This window comes from Leopardus geoffroyi, chromosome D4 (genome assembly GCF_018350155.1).
Source record: "Leopardus geoffroyi isolate Oge1 chromosome D4, O.geoffroyi_Oge1_pat1.0, whole genome shotgun sequence".
NCBI lineage: Eukaryota > Metazoa > Chordata > Mammalia > Carnivora > Felidae > Leopardus > Leopardus geoffroyi.
Window position 1 is genome coordinate 58,986,944 of NC_059342.1, and position 22,707 is coordinate 59,009,650.

General features: G+C 37.7%; 1 protein-coding gene across 4 annotated transcripts in view; it reads left to right on the forward strand.

The window, feature by feature from the left end:
* Positions 1 to 22,707, forward strand: part of ZCCHC7 (zinc finger CCHC-type containing 7) — a 252,664-nt gene that overhangs the window by 180,417 nt on the left and 49,540 nt on the right. For all 4 annotated transcript variants that reach the window (XM_045469081.1, XM_045469082.1, XM_045469084.1 and 1 more), the window contains 3 exons: positions 17,611 to 17,654; positions 18,914 to 19,039; positions 19,958 to 20,128. In XM_045469081.1, the coding sequence (XP_045325037.1) occupies positions 17,611 to 17,654; positions 18,914 to 19,039; positions 19,958 to 20,128 (341 nt within the window). The remainder of the gene's footprint in view (positions 1 to 17,610; positions 17,655 to 18,913; positions 19,040 to 19,957; positions 20,129 to 22,707) is intronic.

Sequence of the window (22,707 nt, forward strand, 5' to 3'; positions counted from 1 at the left end):
TTCTTGAACTTATGAATTGATGAATGGACAATGTATCTCTAAATATAAAAAAGGAAATAGGGTAGTCTGCCTGGGTGGCTCAGTTGGTTAAGCATCCGACTCTTGATTTTGACTCAGGTCATGATCTCAAGGTTTGTGAGATCGAGCCCCATGTTGCGCTCCATGTTGACAGCGTGGAGCCTGTCTAGGATTCTCTCTCTCTCTCTCTCTCTCTCTCTCTCTCTCTCTCTTCCCCTCCCCTGTTCACATGCATACTCTTCTCTCTTTCTCACTCTCTCAAAATAAATTTTAAAAAAACTTTAAAAAAAAAGGAAATGAGGTATTCTCATCTAGGTAGTCATTCAACAGGAAATTCTTTACCACACAGTATTTTATGATGAGAACCTGTACCATCCTGCTTTGATAAAAGGATGTGTGACTGTATGCTTTCATATTTTATGAGATTTGTATACCAAAATTTGCTTGATATGGTTTGTTTCAAGTGGACAGTCACTGAAGGCAAATGTGTATGCAGAGGTGACTAGAAAGAAATAGATGATAGAGAAGTGAAAAAACACTAATGGATCGATCATTGTAATTAGTGTTTATAAATTGAAAAGTAAAAATTTCTTGCAAATATGGAGCGAAGAAGAGATGTATTCGACATCTGGTTTAGTATTTACAAACCAGATGGATGTGTGTCAAGTACATAGATGACAGTCGATGAGCAGTTGGTTGTATTCCAAGATGTTCCCCATTTCAGGTGTATTTAGCAGGAATATATATACATGAAATAAAAATTTTGGTTTGCCATGTTTAAATTCTTATTAGGGGGGCGCCTGGGTGGCTCAGTCGGTTAAGCGGCCGACTTCGGCTCAGGTCATGATCTCGCAGTCTGTGGGTTCGAGCCCCGCGTTGGGCTCTGTGCTGACCGCTCAGAGCCTGGAGCCTGTTTCAGATCCTGTGTCTCCCTCTCTCTCTGACCCTCCCCCGTTTATGCTCTGTCTCTCTCTGTCTCAAAAATAAATAAACGTTAAAAAAAATTAAAAAAAAATTCTTATTAGGGTTTCTAGTAAAATTGTTATTCATTATCTCCTTATGTCTCTGTAAGTTATTTGTAAGATGACTTAAATTATTAAATGGGTCCACTGGACCTTGACGATTGGTGAGGACTATTATAATGCAGCAGGTACATAATGAACAGGCACTGCTCTGATCCTGAAGATATCAAGAGGACTCAAACTTGACCTTTTAGAGAGACAAGGTGCTAGTGGCTAGCATGGTAGTAAGAAGATTTTTCAGGCCAACTAATTGAAACAACTAGACTGGTATTAAATACAGGACAATTAAAGCATTGTACAAAAAAGGAAACAGTATACCACTACATAGTCAGGAGTATTGCCTTAACCTAAGAAAGGGGATGGAGGAAGAAGAAATGCAGATAGGATGTTACAAGTAAATCCTCTTTTACTTTATTAGGAATTTAGAGGGGCACCTGGGTGGCTCAGTCGGTTAAGCATCTGATTTCAGCTCAGGTCATGATCTCCCAGTTTGAGGGTTCAAGCCCCACGGCAGGCTCTGCACTGACAGCACAAGCTTGCTTTGGATTCTCTATCCCTTTCTCTCTGCCCATGTTCACCCCTCCCAAAAACAAATAAATAAACATTTTTTTAAAAAGGAATTTAGGTACTAATGTTTAAAATAGATAAATCCTGGGGTGCCTGGGGGGCTCAGTCAGTTAAGCGTCTGACTCTTGGTTTCAACTCATATCATGATCTTGCAATTCATGAATTTGAGCTGTCAGTGCAGAGCCTGCTTGGGATTCTCTGTTTCCCTCTCTCTCTGCCCCCCCCCCCAAAATAAATAAACATTGAAAAGTAATAATAAAATAGATAAATCCATAAGTCACAGAAGGAACATTATTTAGAAGTATCCAAATGAATACCAAAAGAAATAGCTAGAGACTTGAAAGTGGTTGCCTCTGGAGGAGTGTGAGCTGGAACAGAGAGGAGAGAACTGCTGTTTTTTTTCTTTTATGCTTTCTTTGTATTAATTAGAGTTTTTAAAACCATATGCATGTATTACTCTGATACAAATTAACAAGGGACACCTGGGTGGCTCAGTCTGTTAAGCATCCGACTGGGTTTTGGCCCAGATCATGATCTCACAGTTCATGAGATCGAACCCTGCATCGGGTTCTGTGCTGACAGCACAGATTCTGTCTCTCTGTCTCTCTCTCTCAAAATAGATAAATAAACTTAAAAAATATTTTTAAAAACTGATGGTAAAATACAGAATTACACATTTAAAGAAAATCTAACTGGTATGTTTCAAATGCAGTTGAAGGTACAAGGACACCTCCTAGATCTGAGGTGATGAACAAACAGTGATGACTGGAGGGAAACCAGAATATTGGCTTAGACATTTTATTTTGTTCAGTGTTTATTTATTTATTTTAAGAGAGAGAGCACAAGCAGGGGGAGGGGCAGAGAGAGAGAAAGAATTGCAGGTAGGCTCTGCACTAATCGTGCGGAGCCCAACATACGGCTCGATCTCATGACTCTGAGATCATGACCTGAGCTGAAACCAAGAGTCAGATGCTTAACTGACTAAGCCACCCTGACTGAGCACCAACAGGCGCCCCTGTTGGCTCAGACATTTTAAAGGGAAATACCGTCGAATTTTAAGACCTGGCCTGTTTGGGTAATGGGAGTGAAGCATTGGGTTAAGATGAAAATAAATCTATGTTTTGAGCCTTTAATAACAACAGGGAAGAAAGTGTTTGAACTAGTTTCAGTTGGGGCTGTGAAGATAAGTTTTTCTTTGGATATGTTATGTTTGCAGTGACTATATAATCATTTGTGATATATCCTGCAAGCAATTATAAATGTAAGCCTGGACATATTTGGTCTTAAAGTTTAGAAAGAGATTTGAAGAAAATATGACCCACCCACCCCCACCCCCCCCCACAAAAAAAAAAAAAAAGAACAAAAATGAATTGTTTCGGAGGGACTTGTTTTACTAAGGAAGGAGTGAGCCAAGAATCAGATGTTGAAGAAAGTGAAAAAAGATGTAGGAAGGGGATCAGGAAATGTAAAACAGAATTAGAAGGATGACTGAAAGACATAGCTTCTAGATTATTATTATATTTTTACCAGCAAGGAGATACCAAATTTATATAGCCAAATTTATATAGTTTTCTCTAGAAACCTGCAATATCTTTTTTAAAGTAGCCTCTTGATTGAATTTAAATGTGTTTTATATGTTCTTGTCATTTTACAAATATTTCAAATGTCCATCATATATTTTCCTTTTTGCTTTTTGGAGGGGAGCATGGAAGTGAAGTATCTTTAAAAGAGGAAAAAGCAGCTCCCATAATCCTACCGTATTTGTTTCTGTTGATAAGTTTTCCCTTTCTGTTCTTGTCATTTAGTTTAATTTGAAAGGTGTTTGTTTTTGTTTTTAATATAATCATTTATTTGTTTATTTTGAGAGGGAATGCACAAGCAGGGGAGGGGCAGAGAGAGAGGGGGGGGGGGGAGAGGGAATCCCAAGCAGACTCCACACTTAGCACAGAGCCTGACATGGGACTCCATCCCACAAGCTGTGAGATCATGACCTGAGCTGATATCAAGAGTCAGACGCTTAACTGACTGAGCTACCCAGGTGCCCCAATTTGAGAGGTTTTTTTTATTTTTAAATAAATATTTCTTAACCAGGTGGTTCAGTGACAGATTGTTTTGGAAGGAATGGGGGATGAGAGAGAACTCTCTGTGGTTGTATCTGTGTCTCTTTGGAGATAATACAAAGGTCTTAAAAATGTGACAGATAACTTTAAAAGAGCTCTCTATAACCCTGTGCTAAGCACCTGTATTTATTTCCTCTTTCTTCTTCCTCCTCTACCTCTAAAAAAAGAAGAGCTAAATCCCCATTTATCGTTTATACACATTCAAAAATACAGATTGTTTCTGGTAAATTTAATATGATTTAAAATAAGGAACAGTTTGATGCCTAACTTGCAAATTGTTCTACTAAAATTTGTTTTATTTAAACTATTGCCAGTTATACACTGCAAAATTTTAATGACTTAAAATGGTTTTGTGACCAGTGTCAAATAGAATGGTATAAATAAGAGAAAACGGAGACAGAAATAAAGAGCAGTTTGAGAAGAATGCAAGTGAATAAAGGAGCTCAACCCTCAGGGGATTTGCATGTGGCATTGTGTGTGTTTCAAAAGTTTCCGTTGAAACAACAGATGCTGCTGATGAAGTTGGGAATAGTAACTTCATTTGTGGCTGGTTCAGTTGCTTATCCGAAGTGAGAAGATCCCAGGGGGATATCTGGTATAGTGGAGTTAGGCTCAGGAAAGGATAGGACATAAATATCTGGCAGCTTCATCTTTGTGATCTTTAATTCCATAAACACTGGGTAGGTACAGGTATGATTATCTATAAATGTCCAGTTATCTTATGTTTCTGTGTCTACTAAGTGGTTTTTATTCAATAGCAGTGGTTTTTAAAATGTTTTTTAGTTCCGGGGCACCTGGGTGGCTCAGTCGGCTGAGCGTCTGACTTAGGCTGAGGTCATGATCTCACAGTTTATGGATTCGAGCCCCGTGTTGGGCTCCGTGCTGACAGCTCAGAGCCTGGAGCCTGCTTCAGATTCTATGTCTCTCTTACTCTCTACCCTGCCCCCACTCACGTTCTGTCAGTCTGTCAAAAATAAACATTTAAACATTTTTCTTTTAATTTAAAAATTAAAAAAATATTTTTTAGGTCCTTTAGAATTTCCAAATCTGTTTTTTTTTAAGCCACAGAGAACTGTCTTATTAAACTTGCATATGTACAGTGACAATCCATGATATGGTCTCTTGGCTTATTTACCCCCAGTTCAGAACAGTGTTTACTCACACAAGTGTACATATTAATATTTCCCTTTTTTATCCTTTTCGACTTTTTCCTCTAACTTGTTTTTTCTAGTGTAATTCAAAATATGCAAGAAGTTGTGCTGATAACTAGATAGATGTCCATAGAGAACTTACGGTGTAGTGAGGGAGGTAAAATATTTACTAATATAGCTGTTAACACACGGTTTAGAAGTACTTATTAATAGCCTAAGAGGTAAGAAATAAGGTGCTTTTAGGGAGGGAGAAAATACTTCTAGAGTAAAATCAAAAGAGGAAATGTTATTTAAGTAATTCAATAAACCTGAGTACCTATGATAACTAAATGATCATGCTTTGAATTGGAAGATACAAAGATAGAAGTGACATGATTAGGGGTGCCTGGGTGGTTGTCGGTTAAGCATCCGACTTTGGCTCAGGTCATGATCTCACCGTTTGTGAGTTCAAGCCCCACGTTGGGCCTGGAGCAGCCTGGAGTCTGCTTCAGATTCTGTGTCTCCCTCTCTTTCTGTGCCTCTCTCGCTCGCCCTCTCTCTCTCAAAAATAAACAAACATTAAAAATAATTAAAAAAAAAAAAAGAAATGACACGATTAAAGTCTAGGATGTTACCTAGTTGAGAGTGATCATCTTTGCTTTTGAAGGGTTATCAGGGAAGACATCAGTGGAGGAGGTAACACATGATTAGGGACTTGAAGACCAAGTTCTAGTTCCAAGTTGTGAAGTTGGGAATGGCTTGTGTTCCAGAGCATAGTTGCAGAGAGCAAAAGGACACATTAAGGAAATTCTTAAGCATAGCTAAAGTACTGTGATCAGGAAGGTGAAACTAGAGAAACAGGTAAGGGCCAAATCATGGAAGGCATTGTGCGTCATACAAAGGGGTTTTACATTCATCCTTTAGGGATCAAGGGACCATTCAGGGCAGAAGGTACTCATATTTCCATTTTAGAAACATTCCATTCACAGTATATACGGGTATCAAATCATTGTGTTGTACACCTGAATCTAATGTAAAAAATAAAAACATTCCAGTAACAGTGGAATGGAAAATTAGTTGTGGCACTAGAGATAGTCAGAAGTTATTTTTATAATCTAGCTGAGAAACTAAGTATCTCTGGGCCAGTATAATGGTATTGAGGCTGTTATGGAGAGAGAATTTACAGGATTTGGTGAGTAATTATATGAAAGGTGAGAGGGAAGAGTTGGGTTTTTTAACCTATAAAGTAGACTTTATAGGTTTTTCAACCTATAAAATAGATTTATACAAGTTATTGAGATAGAAGATACAAAGAGGAGAAGTGGGAGCTTCTGTCTGTTTTTAAAAGAAATGCAAGGAAGGGGGAGAAAATGAAGAATTCATTTTTAATGGTTATGAGTGTGAGTTACCTGTGAGATGTCTACTCTAGATGTCCAATCGATCAGGAACTCCAGAAAAGATCTGGCCTAGAGATGCAGATTTGGGAGTTCCCACCATGGACATGTATGACGTAAGCTGGGACTAAGAATGTGGAATGAGGAAAAAAGGGGCAAAGAGTGGAGCACACCAAGTAGTCCATGAAGGAAGAAGAAACCATGAAGGAGGGGAAGAACTAGGAAAGTATTTTGTTATATCGTCCGTGAGAATTGTGAATGCTCACAGGGGTCAGGTGAGGGAGAAGTACTGAATATTACCCATTGCTATGAGGAACTGAGCCCTTAAAGGACATTTAGAATTTGTAGTTATCAGAATTGGACTGGGTTAAGTGAAAAATTGGGCAAAGAGGGAGACAATGTTTGAGATCAAGGGAATAAAATGAGCAAAAGTACAGAGAACAAAGCAGTGGGAGTGTTAATTTGCAAACAGCATCGTTTAGTTTAAAATATTAGGTATGTAAAAAGGGAGTGTAGGCAATACATTTAGAAATGTAACATTTTTCATTTGTCTTTAATGCTGAAGCTGCCAAATTATTTAACTTCAAGCTATCTGGTGGGAGGATTATTTATTACCTTCTCCACATTTCTTTGTTTTCTTGACCATTTCACTGTGTTTTAGGGTAGTGAAAGAATGCCATCTCAGTTAAGTCAGAGTTTTGTCTGTATCCTGGAAGTGAGAGGATACTGAGAAGGCCCAAAATCTTGGTTCCTTAGGTACTGCAGGTAGACAACAACCATTGTCTTTTCCGCCCAATCGCTGATTGTGAGCTGTCTGTACTCACAGGTTATTTGGGGAGAAAACAATTGCATACTTACATACTTAGACTTATATACTTAGGACTTACATACTTAGAATTATAAGGAAGGCCATCTTGGTGATACAGTCATAAGTTAATTGCTCATTAGTAGAATTCAGTATTTCATGTTAAATAACTGATTCCCCAAATAATAGTGGATTTTTTATCTTTAACACTTGATTAATCATCTTTCTGTTTTAAAGACAAAATTATCATGGTTATTTACTTAGCGCAGTAATGTTGTTTTTTTTTTTATTATTTAGCCCAAAAATGCACATACTTCTCCACTATGTGGTGAGTTCCTTGAGGGCAAGCACCACGTCTTAGTCATCTTTCTGTCTCCTACACTGTCTTTTACAGTGATAGATATTCAATAAATATTTGTTGAAAATTAACTTGACACTACATTAAATGAAAACATATTACACATTGAGGAAAGTTGCATTTACATACTTTTTTAGTAGGTGCCATGTTCATTGTGGGACTTGAACCCATGACCCTGCAGTCAAGAATCATGTGCAATACTGACTGAGCCAGCCAGGTGTGCCCCGCATTTACATTCTTAGATAATTAGTAGTGAGAAAATAAGTTTTTATATCTGATTTGCTGAATATTCAAATTGAGCCCACTGTATGCTAAGAAAGTCATATATAACAACCTTTTCACTGAAATTTAATGAGATTTGTAATTTTAGGTGTTAGAAATTAGGATATCTAGAAAATATAAGGTATCTATGACTTCCTTATAAGAAGGAGCTATAGGGCATTAGGCTCAGGAAAAGATTCTTCTTAGACCATGGCACCTTCGCTGCAAATAACCAACTGGATGTGCTGAACTGAGTCCTTCTGTAGTCTTTGGTGATCTTTAGAATACTTTTTTTTTTTTTTAATTTTTTTTTTCAACGTTTATTTATTTTTGGGACAGAGAGAGACAGAGCATGAACGGGGGAGGGGCAGAGAGAGAGGGAGACACAGAATCGGAAACAGGCTCCAGGCTCTGAGCCATCAGCCCAGAGCCCGACGCGGGGCTCGAACTCACGGACCGCGAGATCGTGACCTGGCTGAAGTCGGACGCTTAACCGACTGCGCCACCCAGGCGCCCCTAGAATACTTTTTATTAACTCCTATTTCCTGTCAAGTTATTCCAAAAGGTGGAGAGAACCACCTCTATAATTGTCTGTGGCTGCTCTTAGCAAAAGAATAATCTTCAGCTTTCCCACCCACCAGAATGTAAACTAAAGTAACTACAGCAGGGCAGGACCTGGCTTTCCTCCTAAGATATCTAATCCAGACTTTTCCTCACATCCTTTGAAAACTGAATGCAGTCTTACGGATAAAGAGCTACATTAGCACTGCCTTTCACAGAAAGCATCAGTTGCCAATTTTTGTAGAAAGTAAACACATAAAAGTGAGTATTTAAAAAAAAAAATCTGAAAGGGGCACCTGGGTGGCTCATTCAGTTGAGCGTCTGACTTCAGCTCAAGTCATGATGGGGCCCTGCATCAAGCTCACTGCTATCAGTGTGGAGCCTGCTTCAGATCCTCCGTTCCCACCACCACCCCCACCCCCCACCCCGGCCCTGCCTCTGCCCCTCCCCCACTCATGCTCTCACGCACTTGCTCTCTCTCAAAAATAAAACATTTTTTAAAAAAGTAAAAATTTGTTTAGCAATAACATACAGGTTTCTGAGGATAAAATGTATATTTAAAACAATTTATAGACTCTGAATCACCATATAAATACAAAAGATGTTTATGTTTATAACCATGCAGTAATAGAGAAAGAGAGTGCACACGTGTGTAATTAAGATAGCAGAATAGTTCCAGAAATAGGAGAAAATGTGTAAAATATGTGTAAGGTTATGGGTTTACTTTTTTGTTTTGAATGTTATTTCAGAAGAGATGAAGTATTCTGGTTGTTACATAGTGTCAACAGAAACACCGAATTACTGTTTTACTGTCTCTTTCTTCAGCATTACCTCTGGCAGAAAGAGACCTGCTATGCTATTCCTTGGAAAGCTCACCCAGTAGAAAGTCAAGTTAAACCATATAAAAAGGTCTATCGGGGCGCCTGGGTGGCTCAGTCACTTAAGTGTCCAACTCTTAATTTCAGATCAGGTCATGATCTCATGGTTTGTGAGATCAAGCCCTGCGTCGGGCTGTGCACTGACAATACGGAGCCTGCTTGAGATTCTATCTTTCTCTCTGCTCCTCCCCATCTCCTGTTCTCTCTCTCTCTCAAAATAAATAAACTTAAAAGAAAAAAAGGTCTATGAAAATTCTTAGGAAAGGAATGATCATACCCTTTGTTCCAATCAAGCTGTATTGTTTGCTGTATCCTTTTACCTCTTCCATTCTGTTGCTTGTGCCTTTCCTTTTTACTGGTGTCCTCTTTCATCTCTATTAAAATACTATTTAAGACTTCTTCTTTCAGCTTTGTTATGTAAACTTATACCAGACTTTACCCCCTGGCAAGAAATGATGAAATTAGCAGACAGGGACTTTAAAACAGCTATTGTAAATACACACAGATTTCAAGGGCAAGATGAATATAGACAACAAACAGTCCTGGATTGTGATTTGTGAGAATATGAAAACAAACGAGATATACCCTGTAATCAACCTAGCTTTCTGCCTGGACGCCTGCCTCATGGCACCAAGAGAGGGAACCCAAGTGCAGCATTGTAGCCTCCCTGAGATGAGAAGCAGAGACAGAGTTCAGAGAGGCTAAGGAAGCTATACTCCATGGGGCAGAGTACTGGAGGGTGGGAGCTGTGGAGGGAGATAATTGCAGAAATCTGGATAGGGTTACCCATGAATACCAAGGATACTGTGTTCCTATCTGTGTACAGATAGGTCAGACTCCACTAGACTTGGACAAAAGCCTACTGTCTATAGTCTGAACAAGTCCCAGAACTTACCTGAGTTCTTACTAGCAAAAGTGGAGAGAGAGTGTTGAATACCTGCAATGTTTAATAGAAACCCTAGAAGGTACATCTTTATTAAGATTAAATTAGCTCCAGAGTAAAGGCTACTGTGGACCTACCCTAACAAAGCTTTAAAGGTTTAGTCTGGAATTTGCTTAACTGCTCATCAAAACAGAGTCTTTAAAGGTTTAGTCTGGAATTTGCTTAACTGCTCATCAAAACAGAGTCTAACACTTGAAAGTAAAAAAACAAGAGTGAGACATTCAATAGTGTACCATTTACAATAACTAGCATCCAAGAAAAAAAAATTACTAGGTGTTCAAAGGACGATGTCACTAATAATAGAAAAATCAGTCAAATAAAACAAACCTAGAAATTAAGGAGTTGATGAAATTACCAGGAAGAACTTTATTTATTTTTTTTAATTAAATTTTTTTTTTTTAACGTTTATTTATTTTTGAGACAGAGAGAGACAGAGCATGAACGGGGGAGGAGCAGAGAGAGAGGGAGACACAGAATCAGAAGCAGGCTCCAGGCTTTGGTCCATCAGCCCAGAGCCCGACACGGGGCTCGAACTCACGGACCATGAGATCGTGACCTGAGCTGAAGTCGGACACTCAACTGACTGAGCCACCCAGGCGCCCCTTTATTTATTTTTTTAAATGTTCCTTTATTTTTGACAGAGAGACAGAGCATGAGAGGGGGAGGGGCAGAGAGAGAGGGAGACACAGAATCCGAAGCAGGCTCCAGGCTCTGAGCTATCAGCACAGAGCCCGACGCGGGGCTCGAACCCACAGGCTGGGGGATCATGACCTGAGCTGAAGTCGGACGCTCAACCGACTGAGCCACCCAGGCGCCCCCCACAGGAAGAACTTTAAAGCAGCTATTAAAAACATATACTAAGGTTTAAAGAAAAAGAAATATAATAAGACAAATGGAAGATACAAAAAAGAACCAAATGGATCTTCTTAGGACTGAAATATACAGTATTTGAGAAAAAAAAATTTTTTTTTCGGATGGGCTTAAGTACAAATTAGGTGAATCAAAAGGAAAGAATAAGTCTATGTTATGGACATATGTACTGATAATTTCAACAATTTAGAAGTAATAGGCAAATTATTTAAAAATCAGGTTACCAAAACTGGCCCAAGAAGAAATAGAAGATGTGAGTACTTCCATACCTACTAAAGAAATAGAATTACTATTTATTATTATTTTTAAAACCTCCCTGCAGGAGTGCCTGGGTGTCTCAGTCATTTGAGCATCCGACTCTTGATTTCATCTCAGGACATGAGCCCCATGTCAGGCTCTGTGCTGAGCCTGGAGCCTGCGTGGGATTCTCTCTCTCTGCCCCTTGCCTGCTTGTGCGCGCGTTCTCTCTCAAAATAAATAAATAAAAGAAAAATTCATCTCTGCGAGTAAAATTCCTGGCCCACAACAGGGAAAACTCCAGGCTAGATGACTTATCTGGCGAATTCTATCAGATACGGAAGGAAGAAATAACACCAGTTCTACACAAACTCTTCCCAACTCCTATCAGGTCAGTTTTACCCCAATATAAAGACCATAAAAAGACACTGTAAGATAAGTGTAAATCAATATCCTTCATGAACACAGATGTAAAAATTCTTAATAAAATACTAACAAATTGAATTATGCAGTATATTGTAAAGCATAACACATCCTAACCAAGTGGGATTAATCCCAGAATACAAGATTGGCTTGACATTTGAAAAAGATTCACTGTAATTCACCATATTAACAGAAAGAGGAAAAACCATGGGGCCATCCCAGTTAATGCAGAAAAGGCATATGATAAAATTTAAAACATTCATAATTAAAAACTCTCAGGAAAGTAGGAAAAGAATTTCCTCAACCTGTAATGAAAAATCTACAGCAAACAGTTTACTTAATTCAGAAAGACTGAAGTTTCCCCCCTATTGGAACAAAACAAAGATTATCTTCTGTTACCACTTAATATTGAGTATTATATCTGGAAGTTCTTTATAATGCATTGAGGTAAGAAAAAGAAATAAAAGGCATACAGATAGGAAAGGACGTGATAAAATTGTCTTTATGCACAGGTGAAATGATAGTGTAAACAGAAAATTGGGAGGAATTGGGATGCCTGGGTGGCTCAGTTGGTTAAGTGTTCAACTCTTGATTTTGGCTCAGGACATGATTTCACAGTTCATGAGTTTGAGCTCTGCTTCCAGCTCCATGCTGACAGCGTGGGTCCTGCTTGGGGTTCTTTCTCTCTCTGCCTCTCCTCTGCTCTCCTCTCCTCACCTCAAAATAAATAAATAAACATTTAAAGAAGAAAAAGAAAATTGCAAGGAATCTACAAAAAGCTTCTAGGACTAAGTGCAGATTTGCAGGGTGCAAGGTGAACAAACAAAAATCAGTTGTATTTCTATAAACTTGTAATCAGAAACTGAAAAATGAAATTTAAAAAAATAATTAAAAATTATTTTAAGTTTTATTTTTAAAAACTTTTTGGTAGCAGAAAGAAACATGAAATATTCAAGGATAAGATTATATGCAAAGCCTGTTCACAGAAACCCACAAAATATTGCTGAGAAAAATAAGACCAAAGCAAATGAAGAGATATACCATATTCATGTTTTAGAAGACTTGATATTGTTAAAATATCTTTCCAAACTGATCTGTAGATGTAGCACAATACCAGTCAAAATCTCATCAGGCTATTTTTGTAGAAATTAGTATTTTAAAATGTATACAGAAATCAAGGATACCTGTCTGGTTCAGTCAGTACAGCCTATGACTCTTGATCTCATGGTCATGAGTACAAGCCCCACATTGGCTGTAGAGCTTACTTTAAAAAGAAAAAAAAGAAAAAAAAAAAAAAAGCAAGTTGAATCTTATACAGAAATCAGAGTGGTCTAGAATAACCAAAGCAATCTTGAAAAAGAGCAAAAGAGTTGGAAAACTTATTCTACAGGATTTTAGTTTTTTGAAGTAAAGCTGTAATATGGTGTAATTATAGACCTGTAGCTCAGTGTAACATATTAGAACTTCTAGAAAGTGACCCACATGTATATATGGTCAATTGATTTAAACAAAGTTGCTAAAGCAATTCAATGAAGAAGGGGTATTTTTTCAACAAATGATGCTAGAACAACTGCATATTCATATGGGGAGAAATGGATAATAACTAATCATAAAAAGCCAAAACTATAGAATTTTAGAAGGAAACATAAAAAGTACTTGCCTTTTGTAACCTTGCATAGAGAGATTTCTTTGGGCATAAAAACTGTGAAGGGAAGGGTTGTCAAATTTATTAGTTTTGCTTTTCTAAGAAAAGAACACTGCAAGTAAAATTCCTGGCCCACAACAGTGAAAACTCCAGCCTGTTAATAAAAATAAATGAAAAATCAAGCCACACTGGGAGAAATACTTGCCAACACATGTCTGATAAAAGACTTGTTTCTAGAATATAAAAAGGACTCTTAGAATTCAATCAAAGGAAGACAATCTCCTTCATCCCCCTTAAAAAAAAAAAAAAGGTAAAACAACTCAATTTAAAAATAAGCTAAGAGGCTCATGGGTGGCTCGATCCGTTGAGCTTCAGACTCTTGATTTCAGCTCAGGTCATGATCCCAGGGTCATGGGATCAAACCCACATTGGGCTCCACGCTGAGCATGGAGCCTACTTAAGATTCATTCTTTCTTTCTCTCTCTCTTTCTCAAAAAAAGTTTGCAAATAAGCTAAAAATTTGAACAGTTTTTGAAGGAAGATATATGAATGGCAAATAAATACATGAAAAAATGCTTAGCATCATTAGTTATCAGAAAAATGCCCATTGAAATCTTAATGCATTACTACTTCACACACATTCGAAGGCTAAAATTAAAAAGACAGTTTCAAGCGTTGGCAAGATTATGAAACTATGGAATTCCCATACATCGCTGATGGGAATGTAACATGACACAACCACTTTGGGAAAATTTGCCAGTTTCATATAAGGTAAAGATACACTTAACCATATCCAATAATTCTATGCCTCGATATTTTCCCAAGGGAAATGAAAACGCATGTCAATTAAAAAGAAAGATTTTCACTAGAATGTTTTATTGCTGCTTTATAAGTGCTCAAAACTGGAAACAACCTAAGTGTTATCAGGAGATGAGCAGGTAAATAAATTGTCATATCCACACACTGGAATACTGCTGAGCAAGAAGAAGGAAACAAAGTACTACTACTACCCAACGACATAGACAAATGTCACTAATACTCAGAGTGAAAGAAGCCAAATACAGAGTGATACATAATATGGGATTCTATTTATATGCAGTCCTAGAACAGGCAAAGCAAATCTATGGTGACAGAAAGCAAATCAGTGGTTGCCTGGGGTGGGGGATCAAGTGCAGGTATGCACAAGGTAACATTTTGGGATGGTGGAGATATGCTACATCTGATTGTTGTGGTGGTTACACAGGTGTATTGTGCCTTTGTCAAAGTGCATCATAGTGTATTTTTTACACAAGTATATTTTTTAATATGTAAATTATACTTCAGTAAAGGTTTTTTTATGGTGAAGCCTTTTGTGACTTTTTACCTCTTTTTCCCCCCAAATTCAGACATTGTTTTTTCTTCCTCTCAGTATACTGTAGAATTTTGTTTGGTCTTCTCTTACTCTTTTCTTCACCTTTCATTTGACTCCTTTACTAAGTTATAAGCTCATATTCATCTTTGTTTACCCTAGAGCACCTTGCTCATTATAACCTTTCAGTATATGTTTGTTGAATTCAGTTGATTTGTTGCAAAGAAAGAGTTACCAGCCATTGCTTTGATTACAGTTTTGAAGTCTGAAAAGAATCATTGCCCCAGATATTAGCAAGATAAAGCTATAAGGCAGCTAAGAGTTAATATTAGGCATCTTTAGTGTGGTCCTAATTTTACACTTTTGGGTAATCCCATTTTACATCCCATGGCCTTGGGTGGTGAACACATGGAAGATGAGTGCCTCTAGGCCCCTTGGACATTGTCTTTAAGGGAGGACACCCTGTGCCAGTTGCAAAGGCCTGGAGGACAATGTATTTGATTTTAGTAATGAATGAAAATTCAAAAGAATCATAGAAGTTTAGTGCTAGACAGTACCATGGATGCCATTTAATCCAACCCATTATTATACAGGCCCAGTGAAGATCAATAAACTGCCCAATGCCAAACAGCAAATAAGAGATGGGGTTAAGACTGGAACCCAGGTTTCTGCCAAGTCCCACACCAGGAATTTAATAGGAGAATTGGCTGTCTGTGGAAGTTCTACTGAGTTGCCCTTAAACAAAGCTTCCGTTAGTTTGGGATTTAGAGTTAAGAAGTAAACAGGATAGAGAAAAGAGAAAAGGCAGGAGTCAGCTGTTGTTATCAGTGTCCATCCAAAACTGGAACCAGAGGTGGCACCAAGAGTTGGCTCATGCATTCCTGGCAATGTCTTTGTTTATTTACCACTGAGAAGTTTGATTTCATCTGTAATTGAAACCTGTTTTGTGTACTTGTTGATCAGTTTTCTACAGTAAGAATATACTATAGCTTGTAAGAGGAGTTAGTACACAACCTAGAATACTGTTGAATTCCACAGGAATGTTGATACAATCTAAAAGTTTATTTATTTTGAAAGAAAGAGAAAGAGAGTGAGCAGGGGAGAGGCAGAGAGAGAGGGGGAGAGAAAGAATCCCAAGCAGGCTCCACATTGTCAACATGGAGCCTGACACAGGGCCCAATCCCACAAACTGTGAGATCATGACCTGAGCCGAAATCAAGAGTCAGATGCCTACTGACTGAGCCACCCAGGTGCCCCAAAGCCATCCAAATGGAGTCGGGTCTCCCTCTCTCAGACCTTCCCTTTTTTTCACTATTCTCTGTTCCAGTATAAATGTATTTGGAATTGGGGGTGATAACAGTTGCTATTTTGCATCTCACTGATTTTAGGTTTTTATTTTTTTAAGTATTAAAAAATTAATAGTATTAAATGAGTTTTAATACAGTATTAAATGAGTTTTTTAATTAAAATGATTCTTAGTGGTCATTTTGAATTTTAAAGATGAAGGACATTGAGAGACAAAAGGCAGCTTTGAAAGTTAAAGCAAAGCATGCTCCTTAGATGGATCTTTTGAATGAAAGAATAACATGGACGGTGATGATGAAGGAATAGAAGCTGCTGCTATTTAATGTATTCTCCACTCTCAGTATATGGATGCAGCCTCCAAATTTTACAATGGAAATAATCATCAGCACAGCATCTCTGCTCTCCTCTGGAATGGTCTTTTTGTAAAGCAGCCTTTTGGTTTTCTTAGTAAAAGTATTTTATTTTAAAATATATCTCTAGACACTTACTCCTGGTAGGCCTGGGGAAACGTAGATTACTTCATGTCTCCTCAAAATTCCTTTCAAATTAAAGAGTCCAGCTTGATTTGTGTTTTTGAGATAGAGAAGAGGAATAGATAGGAGGAAGGAAGAAATCTTAACTTTGCTTCAAGGAGAGAAAAAAAATCTTTCAGTCCTTTGTTGATACCTTAGCTTCTGCATTAGTCATGTGTCCCTTCCTCCGTGGTCATAAGTAGACCAAAGGAATAGCAGCAATTTGCAAATTTGTAAAGGGACAGTGCAAAGAGAAGAAAACAGCTGATAAAGAAAAATGTAGGGCTCCCCAACCCCCTAGGTTTTTGTAGTTGTATTTTTAGATCAATCAACGGTTTCTGGATATTTGGCCTCCTTGTTTGTTGTTTTGTTTCACTGTGTTTGATGTTATAAAATACAGTGCTAATTTCTAGCCTCAGTCATGAGATGGTATTTAAAGTTCAGTTTTTTAACCTGTTACTACCAAAGTCAACTACAATGGGAAGCTAGTAGACACCGTTAGTGCTGATATCGGAAGAAAAAACCTTTCTTCTGCCTACTTGAGTCTGAATGGTAGGGTCCTGAGAATTAATTGCTGATAGATTAACAGAAGTGTGGGAGCACTTGGTAATGAGCAACTGAACTCAGTTGCCAGAGGTAAAGGTTTGTTTACCAACTTTCATAAACACAAGTATTTAGGCTTCATAGGATGGAGGCTTTTGATGATGCTAATTTTTACAACTTGGGTTTTTTGGAATGTCCTAGAAGCCAAGGTCAGTCGCTTCCTTGACTAGAGACTCTAGGTTGGGGGAGGGTGGTGCTATGCAGCTGACTTTCATAAAGCTCTGCTTTAGTCAGATAAGGGAAGTTTAGATAAGATTGCTTTCTGCATCTGTTGTTGGGTTTTTGGTTTTTCACTTATTTTTTTTTTTATATTTGTTTATAGCTTGATGGTTTTCAGAGCATTTTCACATATCTCATTTGATTTTCACAGTAGTTTTTAGGAAGGTGGGACAAATATTCTTATTCCCATGAATTACACAGGTGAGAAAACTGAGGTTAAGAGAGGCTAAGTATTTGTTCAGAGCCACACAGAGCCAAGATAAGAGGTTAAGGTATTCACATTTCTCACTACACCTTTGGGGTCCAATTTCAGTACTAACAAATTGAATAATGTCAATCTATAAGTGCTTTAAAAGGGTCAAGATTGAGTAACATTTTATTTGTTTTGTAGGAGAAGATGGTGTAAATTGGTTCATCAGTGACAAAGATGCTGAGGTAAAATCAAATTGTTTTTCAAAGTTATGAATAACAGATTAATAATTTCCTTTGATTTGAAATTTCCTTTCATTTCATTATGATAATTTGATAAACTTTTTAGAGATAGCAGTGGTCTGAGTATGTTGCAAGAAAAAGTTTGATTGTAGTATATGGTGATTGAATTTTTCAGAAGTGTGGTTCAGCCTTGATTTTTGTCAGTCTGTTAATTGCCGTAGTGATTTAGTCCCCTTTCCCTTCTGTTTCTTCTGCCGTGGTGAGTCCTCTCAGCCCATATTGCCTGGTACCACTAAAGATCAACACCGGAAATAACTGCCTCTTCAGTGTAAGGAAATGGTTAGTCTATATTTAGCATGTGGCAGGTGTTTGTCTTTGTCAATTATTAGCCTTAATTGTGACAGATGGTTAGAAAAGAGAATAATTTTACAACTTGGAAAAAAGAAGTTTTAAGAGATAATTAGATTTTGTCTACGTGGGGCTTACCTGGTCAATCCAGCAGAATAACAAGTACAAGATGAAAAGCTTTTTCAAAGATTAGATTTCTATCAAACAAGATAAAAAAGCATGGTTGGCATTTTTACATATTCCCCTGTAGATATTCCATGTGGTGTGTTTTGCTAATATTCTCTTGCAAGACACTAGATTTTGGCTAGAATATGGGAGAGCTGGAATTGGATTAGTGTAGGCAGAATAGGTCTTAAAAGTACTCTATTGGAAGGAGATTATCCATTGTCTCTTAGAAATTATAATCCAGTTTATAGGCAGTAACCCTGGGCTGTTCAAAAGAAAGAATATATTCAATAGTGATAAGGGTTTTATAACTTTATAAAGGACAAAATCATTTTTAAAAAATTGCCCAAATAAAATTTTAAGAAAGCTTCTCAGTCCGAAAAATATGGTGTATGTTCCTATATAGAAATCAGCGATATCTTTGACTCTGAATGCCACCAGAATGTCTAAATGATGCATGTCAGTGCCCCTACTAGACCTGAACTGTAAATAGAGAAACATACAAAAGAAATGGAACCATATGGAGAAGTGTAAAAGAGTGAGATGAGGGACAGACAAGAAGTAGAGTTGTCTTCATGGCAACCCCTTTTAAGTTTTTATTTCTTTTAAGAACACAAAAGTTCTCTGTTGCTGGTTTCTAGATTAAACAGACTATGGCTGTTAATTCTTTTGAACAAAGTAAAATATTTTTTAAATTCATTAATTAAAATTAATTAATTAATTAATTTTTAATTTTTTTTTCCTCCTAGGCCCAGATAGTTAACAATAGATCATCTGGAAGATGGACCCACCGATACTATTCAGCCAACAAAAATGTTACCTGTAGAAATTGTGACAAATGTGGCCATTTATCAAAAAACTGCCCCTTTCCACAAGTATGTGAAATACGTTTCTCTCCACATTGTTACTTTATAGTCTTAAGGGTGGGCCCTATAACCTTATAATTCAAATCTTGTACAATATATGTGTGAATTTCATGTTACATTTTCATGTAGGTGATAGCCAAAATAGTAGCACAGAAAGAACAATGAAGTTTGAGTCAGAAAAACCTGGAATCAACTTTAGCTTTCTTTCCATTAGTAGTTGCACAAGCTTAGGCAAATCATTTCACCCTCTGTGCCTCTGTTTTCTTGTCTATAAAATGAGGATTCCTGAGATCCCTTTCATTTCTAAACCTTCTACAGCTTGTTTCATTGTGGGATAATTTTTATTGTTAGAAAGTTACCATTTTAAGCATTTATAAATGTTTATTGGTGTAAGTTATGTTAGATACATCAACCTTTGGAACAACATAGAACTAAAGTTCTTGGATGTTCTCTGACACGCAGTAAGCTCTTAAGAAACATTATTCCTTGTTCCAAATGATATGATTGTCTTTCAGATATTTGAGACAGCTCATATATTTCCTCTTTGTCTTTGGTTCTCCAGCCAAAGCAGCCTCTTTCAGTATTTGTTGCTCCTATGACTTAGCTTCCAGATCCTCATCAACCTGCTTTCCCTCTCAAACACAATCCACTTTGTCAGTGTTCCCACAAGATAAAGCATAAGAAGTAGATGCCAGTTGATACTACAGGCACAGTAAGCCTTTTTGGCAACCACAGAATACACATAGCTTGTGTTAAAGCTCTGATTTCAGACATTTTGTTTGATTTTACAGTTATGCTCAAGATCTAACCTTCACTGGGGTCTCAAATTGGAAATAACGTTTTATGGAATTATACAGAAAAGGAAAAGTTAATCTTCTATTTGAGACTGAACTATTTTCCTAAAGAGACTTTCTCTTTGCCACATAGAAAGTCCGCCCCTGCTGCCTCTGCTCAGAGAGAGGACACCTCCAGTATGCCTGCCCAGCCCGCTTTTGCTTAGGCTGTTCTTTGCCTATGCCTTCCACTCACAGATGTCTTGAAAGACCTTCCTGGAGAAAACGATGTGACCGATGTGATATGATAGGCCACTATGCTGATGTGAGTATCCTGCATAGAACTAATTTGTCAGACTTTGGGGGCAGTGTGCCAATTTGTAACTATCAGTCAGCCTACCTAAAAGAATATTCTATTCTAATTCTGTTCTAATATGTGTGTAATGATAGCCATGTCCCTTTGGCTGTTGATCATCTAAAGCAGTGTTCTTTTTTTTTCTTTAAAAAAATTTTTTTTAATCTTTATTTTTGAGAGAGAGAGAGAGGGAGGGAGGGAGTGGGGGAGGGGCAGAGAGAGAGGGAGACACAGAATCTGAAGCAAGCTCCAGGCTCTGAGCTGTCAGCACAGAAGCTGATGTGGGGCTCGAACTGACAAAATGCGAGACCATGACCTGAGCCGAAGTCGGATGCCTAACCGACTGAGCTAGCCAGGCGCCCCTAAAGCAGTGTTCTAACAGAGATCTTACTGAATGGTTCGTCAGGAGGCAGCATCAACAAATATTGTAAACCCATGCTTGCCCCCTTTGCTTAATGTGCTTGCCAAGTAAAGGTTGAAATAAAAGAGGTATGTAATAAATAACATGTAAATTTATATGTCTGTTCATGCATAGTTACATGAAAATATATACCCACTTAGCAGTTGTATACAAAGGTCTATCTATCTGAAGCCTGGCTTGATGCTGCTTATTGATGGTTCTTGCTGATAATATAGTCTTAAACAAGAAGAAGGACAAAATCACCAGTACTTTAGATCTGCTTATCTTAGTTCTTTCTTTAGTTTAAAAAAAAAAAAAAGGGGGGGGTAATTTAAAAGACATTCAGTTACTTGTAGCACGTTAAATTTAAGCACATTGTTATCTTGGACATCATTTTACATCATTTGGGATTTTAGTCACAATTTCAAAGACCAGAGGGGCTGTGGAAGTTAATATATTTTTTTAAAGTAAGGATCTTTTAATTTGTATTTCCCAAAGATATGATACAAAGCCACAAACATTTTTCTAATTTTATTTATATTGAAATATCCTATAACCTTTTCCTAAAAAAAAAGTAATACGGCTTTTTGTTAATATGAATTTCAGATTAAAACACACTAGAAGATGAATGTTTGGTATATATGTTTCTCATGTAAATATATCAGTTATCTATTGTAATTTTTAAAATGTCTTTTTAAACAGAAACAGGGTCACTATCCCATACATTGTTTTACAGCTTCATTTTATTTTTTTTTTTAATTTTTTTTTTTCAACGTTTATTTATTTTTGGGACAGAGAGAGACAGAGCGTGAACGGGGGAGGGGCAGAGAGAGAGGGAGACACAGAATCGGAAACAGGCTCCAGGCTCCGAGCCATCAGCCCAGAGCCTGACGCGGGGCTCGAACTCACAGACCGCGAGATCGTGACCTGGCTGAAGTCGGACGCATAACCGACTGCGCCACCCAGGCGCCCCACAGCTTCATTTTTTTTCTGCTTAATTCCTTATGAATGTATCACTGTATTAGCTCATAAAGATCTACCTTTCTTATGATTAATTTTTATTCCACTGTATGGATGTACCAACTTACCTAGCTGTTTATCTACCAATACATCTAAATTTATAGTTACAACCCATTTTTTTAAGCAAACAGTGCTGCAGTAAACATCTGTGTGTGTGTGTGTGTGTGTGTGTGTGTGTGTGTGTGTGTGTTGTGTGTATAAGATTATTTTATTAAGTCAGATTCTGAGTGGGATTGTGTAATTAAAGGATATGTATATTTACATATGGATAAATATTGTCAAATTGTTCTTCCAAAAGATAGTACCAATGGGGGCAGCCGGCTGGCTCAGTCAGTAGTAGAGCATGAGACTCTTGATCTTAGGGTTATAAGTTCAAGCCCCGTGTTCAGTGTAGAGATTACTTAAAAATAAAATCTTCTGGGGTGCCTGGGTGACTCAGTAAGTTAAGCGTCCAACTTTGGCTCAGGTCATGAACTCGCAGTCTGTGAGTTCAAGCCCCGCATCGGGCTCTGTGCTGACAGCTCGGAGCCTGGAGCCTGCTTCGGATTCTGTGTCTCCCTCTCTTTCTGCCCCTCCCCTGCTCATGCTCTGTCTCTCTCTGTCTCTCAATAAATAAATAAATGTTAAAAAAAAAAATATTTTAGGGGCGCCTGGGTGGCGCAGTCGGTTAAGCGTCCAACTTCAGCCAGGTCACGATCTCGCGGTCCGGGAGTTCGAGCCCCGCGTCAGGCTCTGGGCTGATGGCTCAGAGCCTGGAGCCTGTTTCCGATTCTGTGTCTCCCTCTCTCTCTGCCCCTACCCCGTTCATGCTCTGTCTCTCTCTGTCCCAAAAATAAATAAACATTGAAAAAAAAAAAATTTAAAAAAAAAAAAATATTTTAAACAAATAAAGTCTTTAAAAAAATAAGTAAATAAAAGGTGGTACCAATGTATCACCACCTGTCAGGTGTATTTAAGAATGCTCTTAACATTATAATTGATCTTTTAAAATTTTGGCCAATCAGATAAGGAGAAAATGATATCATATTGTTTTTATTTGTATTTCTTAGGCCACTAGTGATGTTGAATGTGATTCTCAAGACAAGGTGTGGAAATAGAAGTTATTTCATTCTAGGGGCACCTGGGTGGC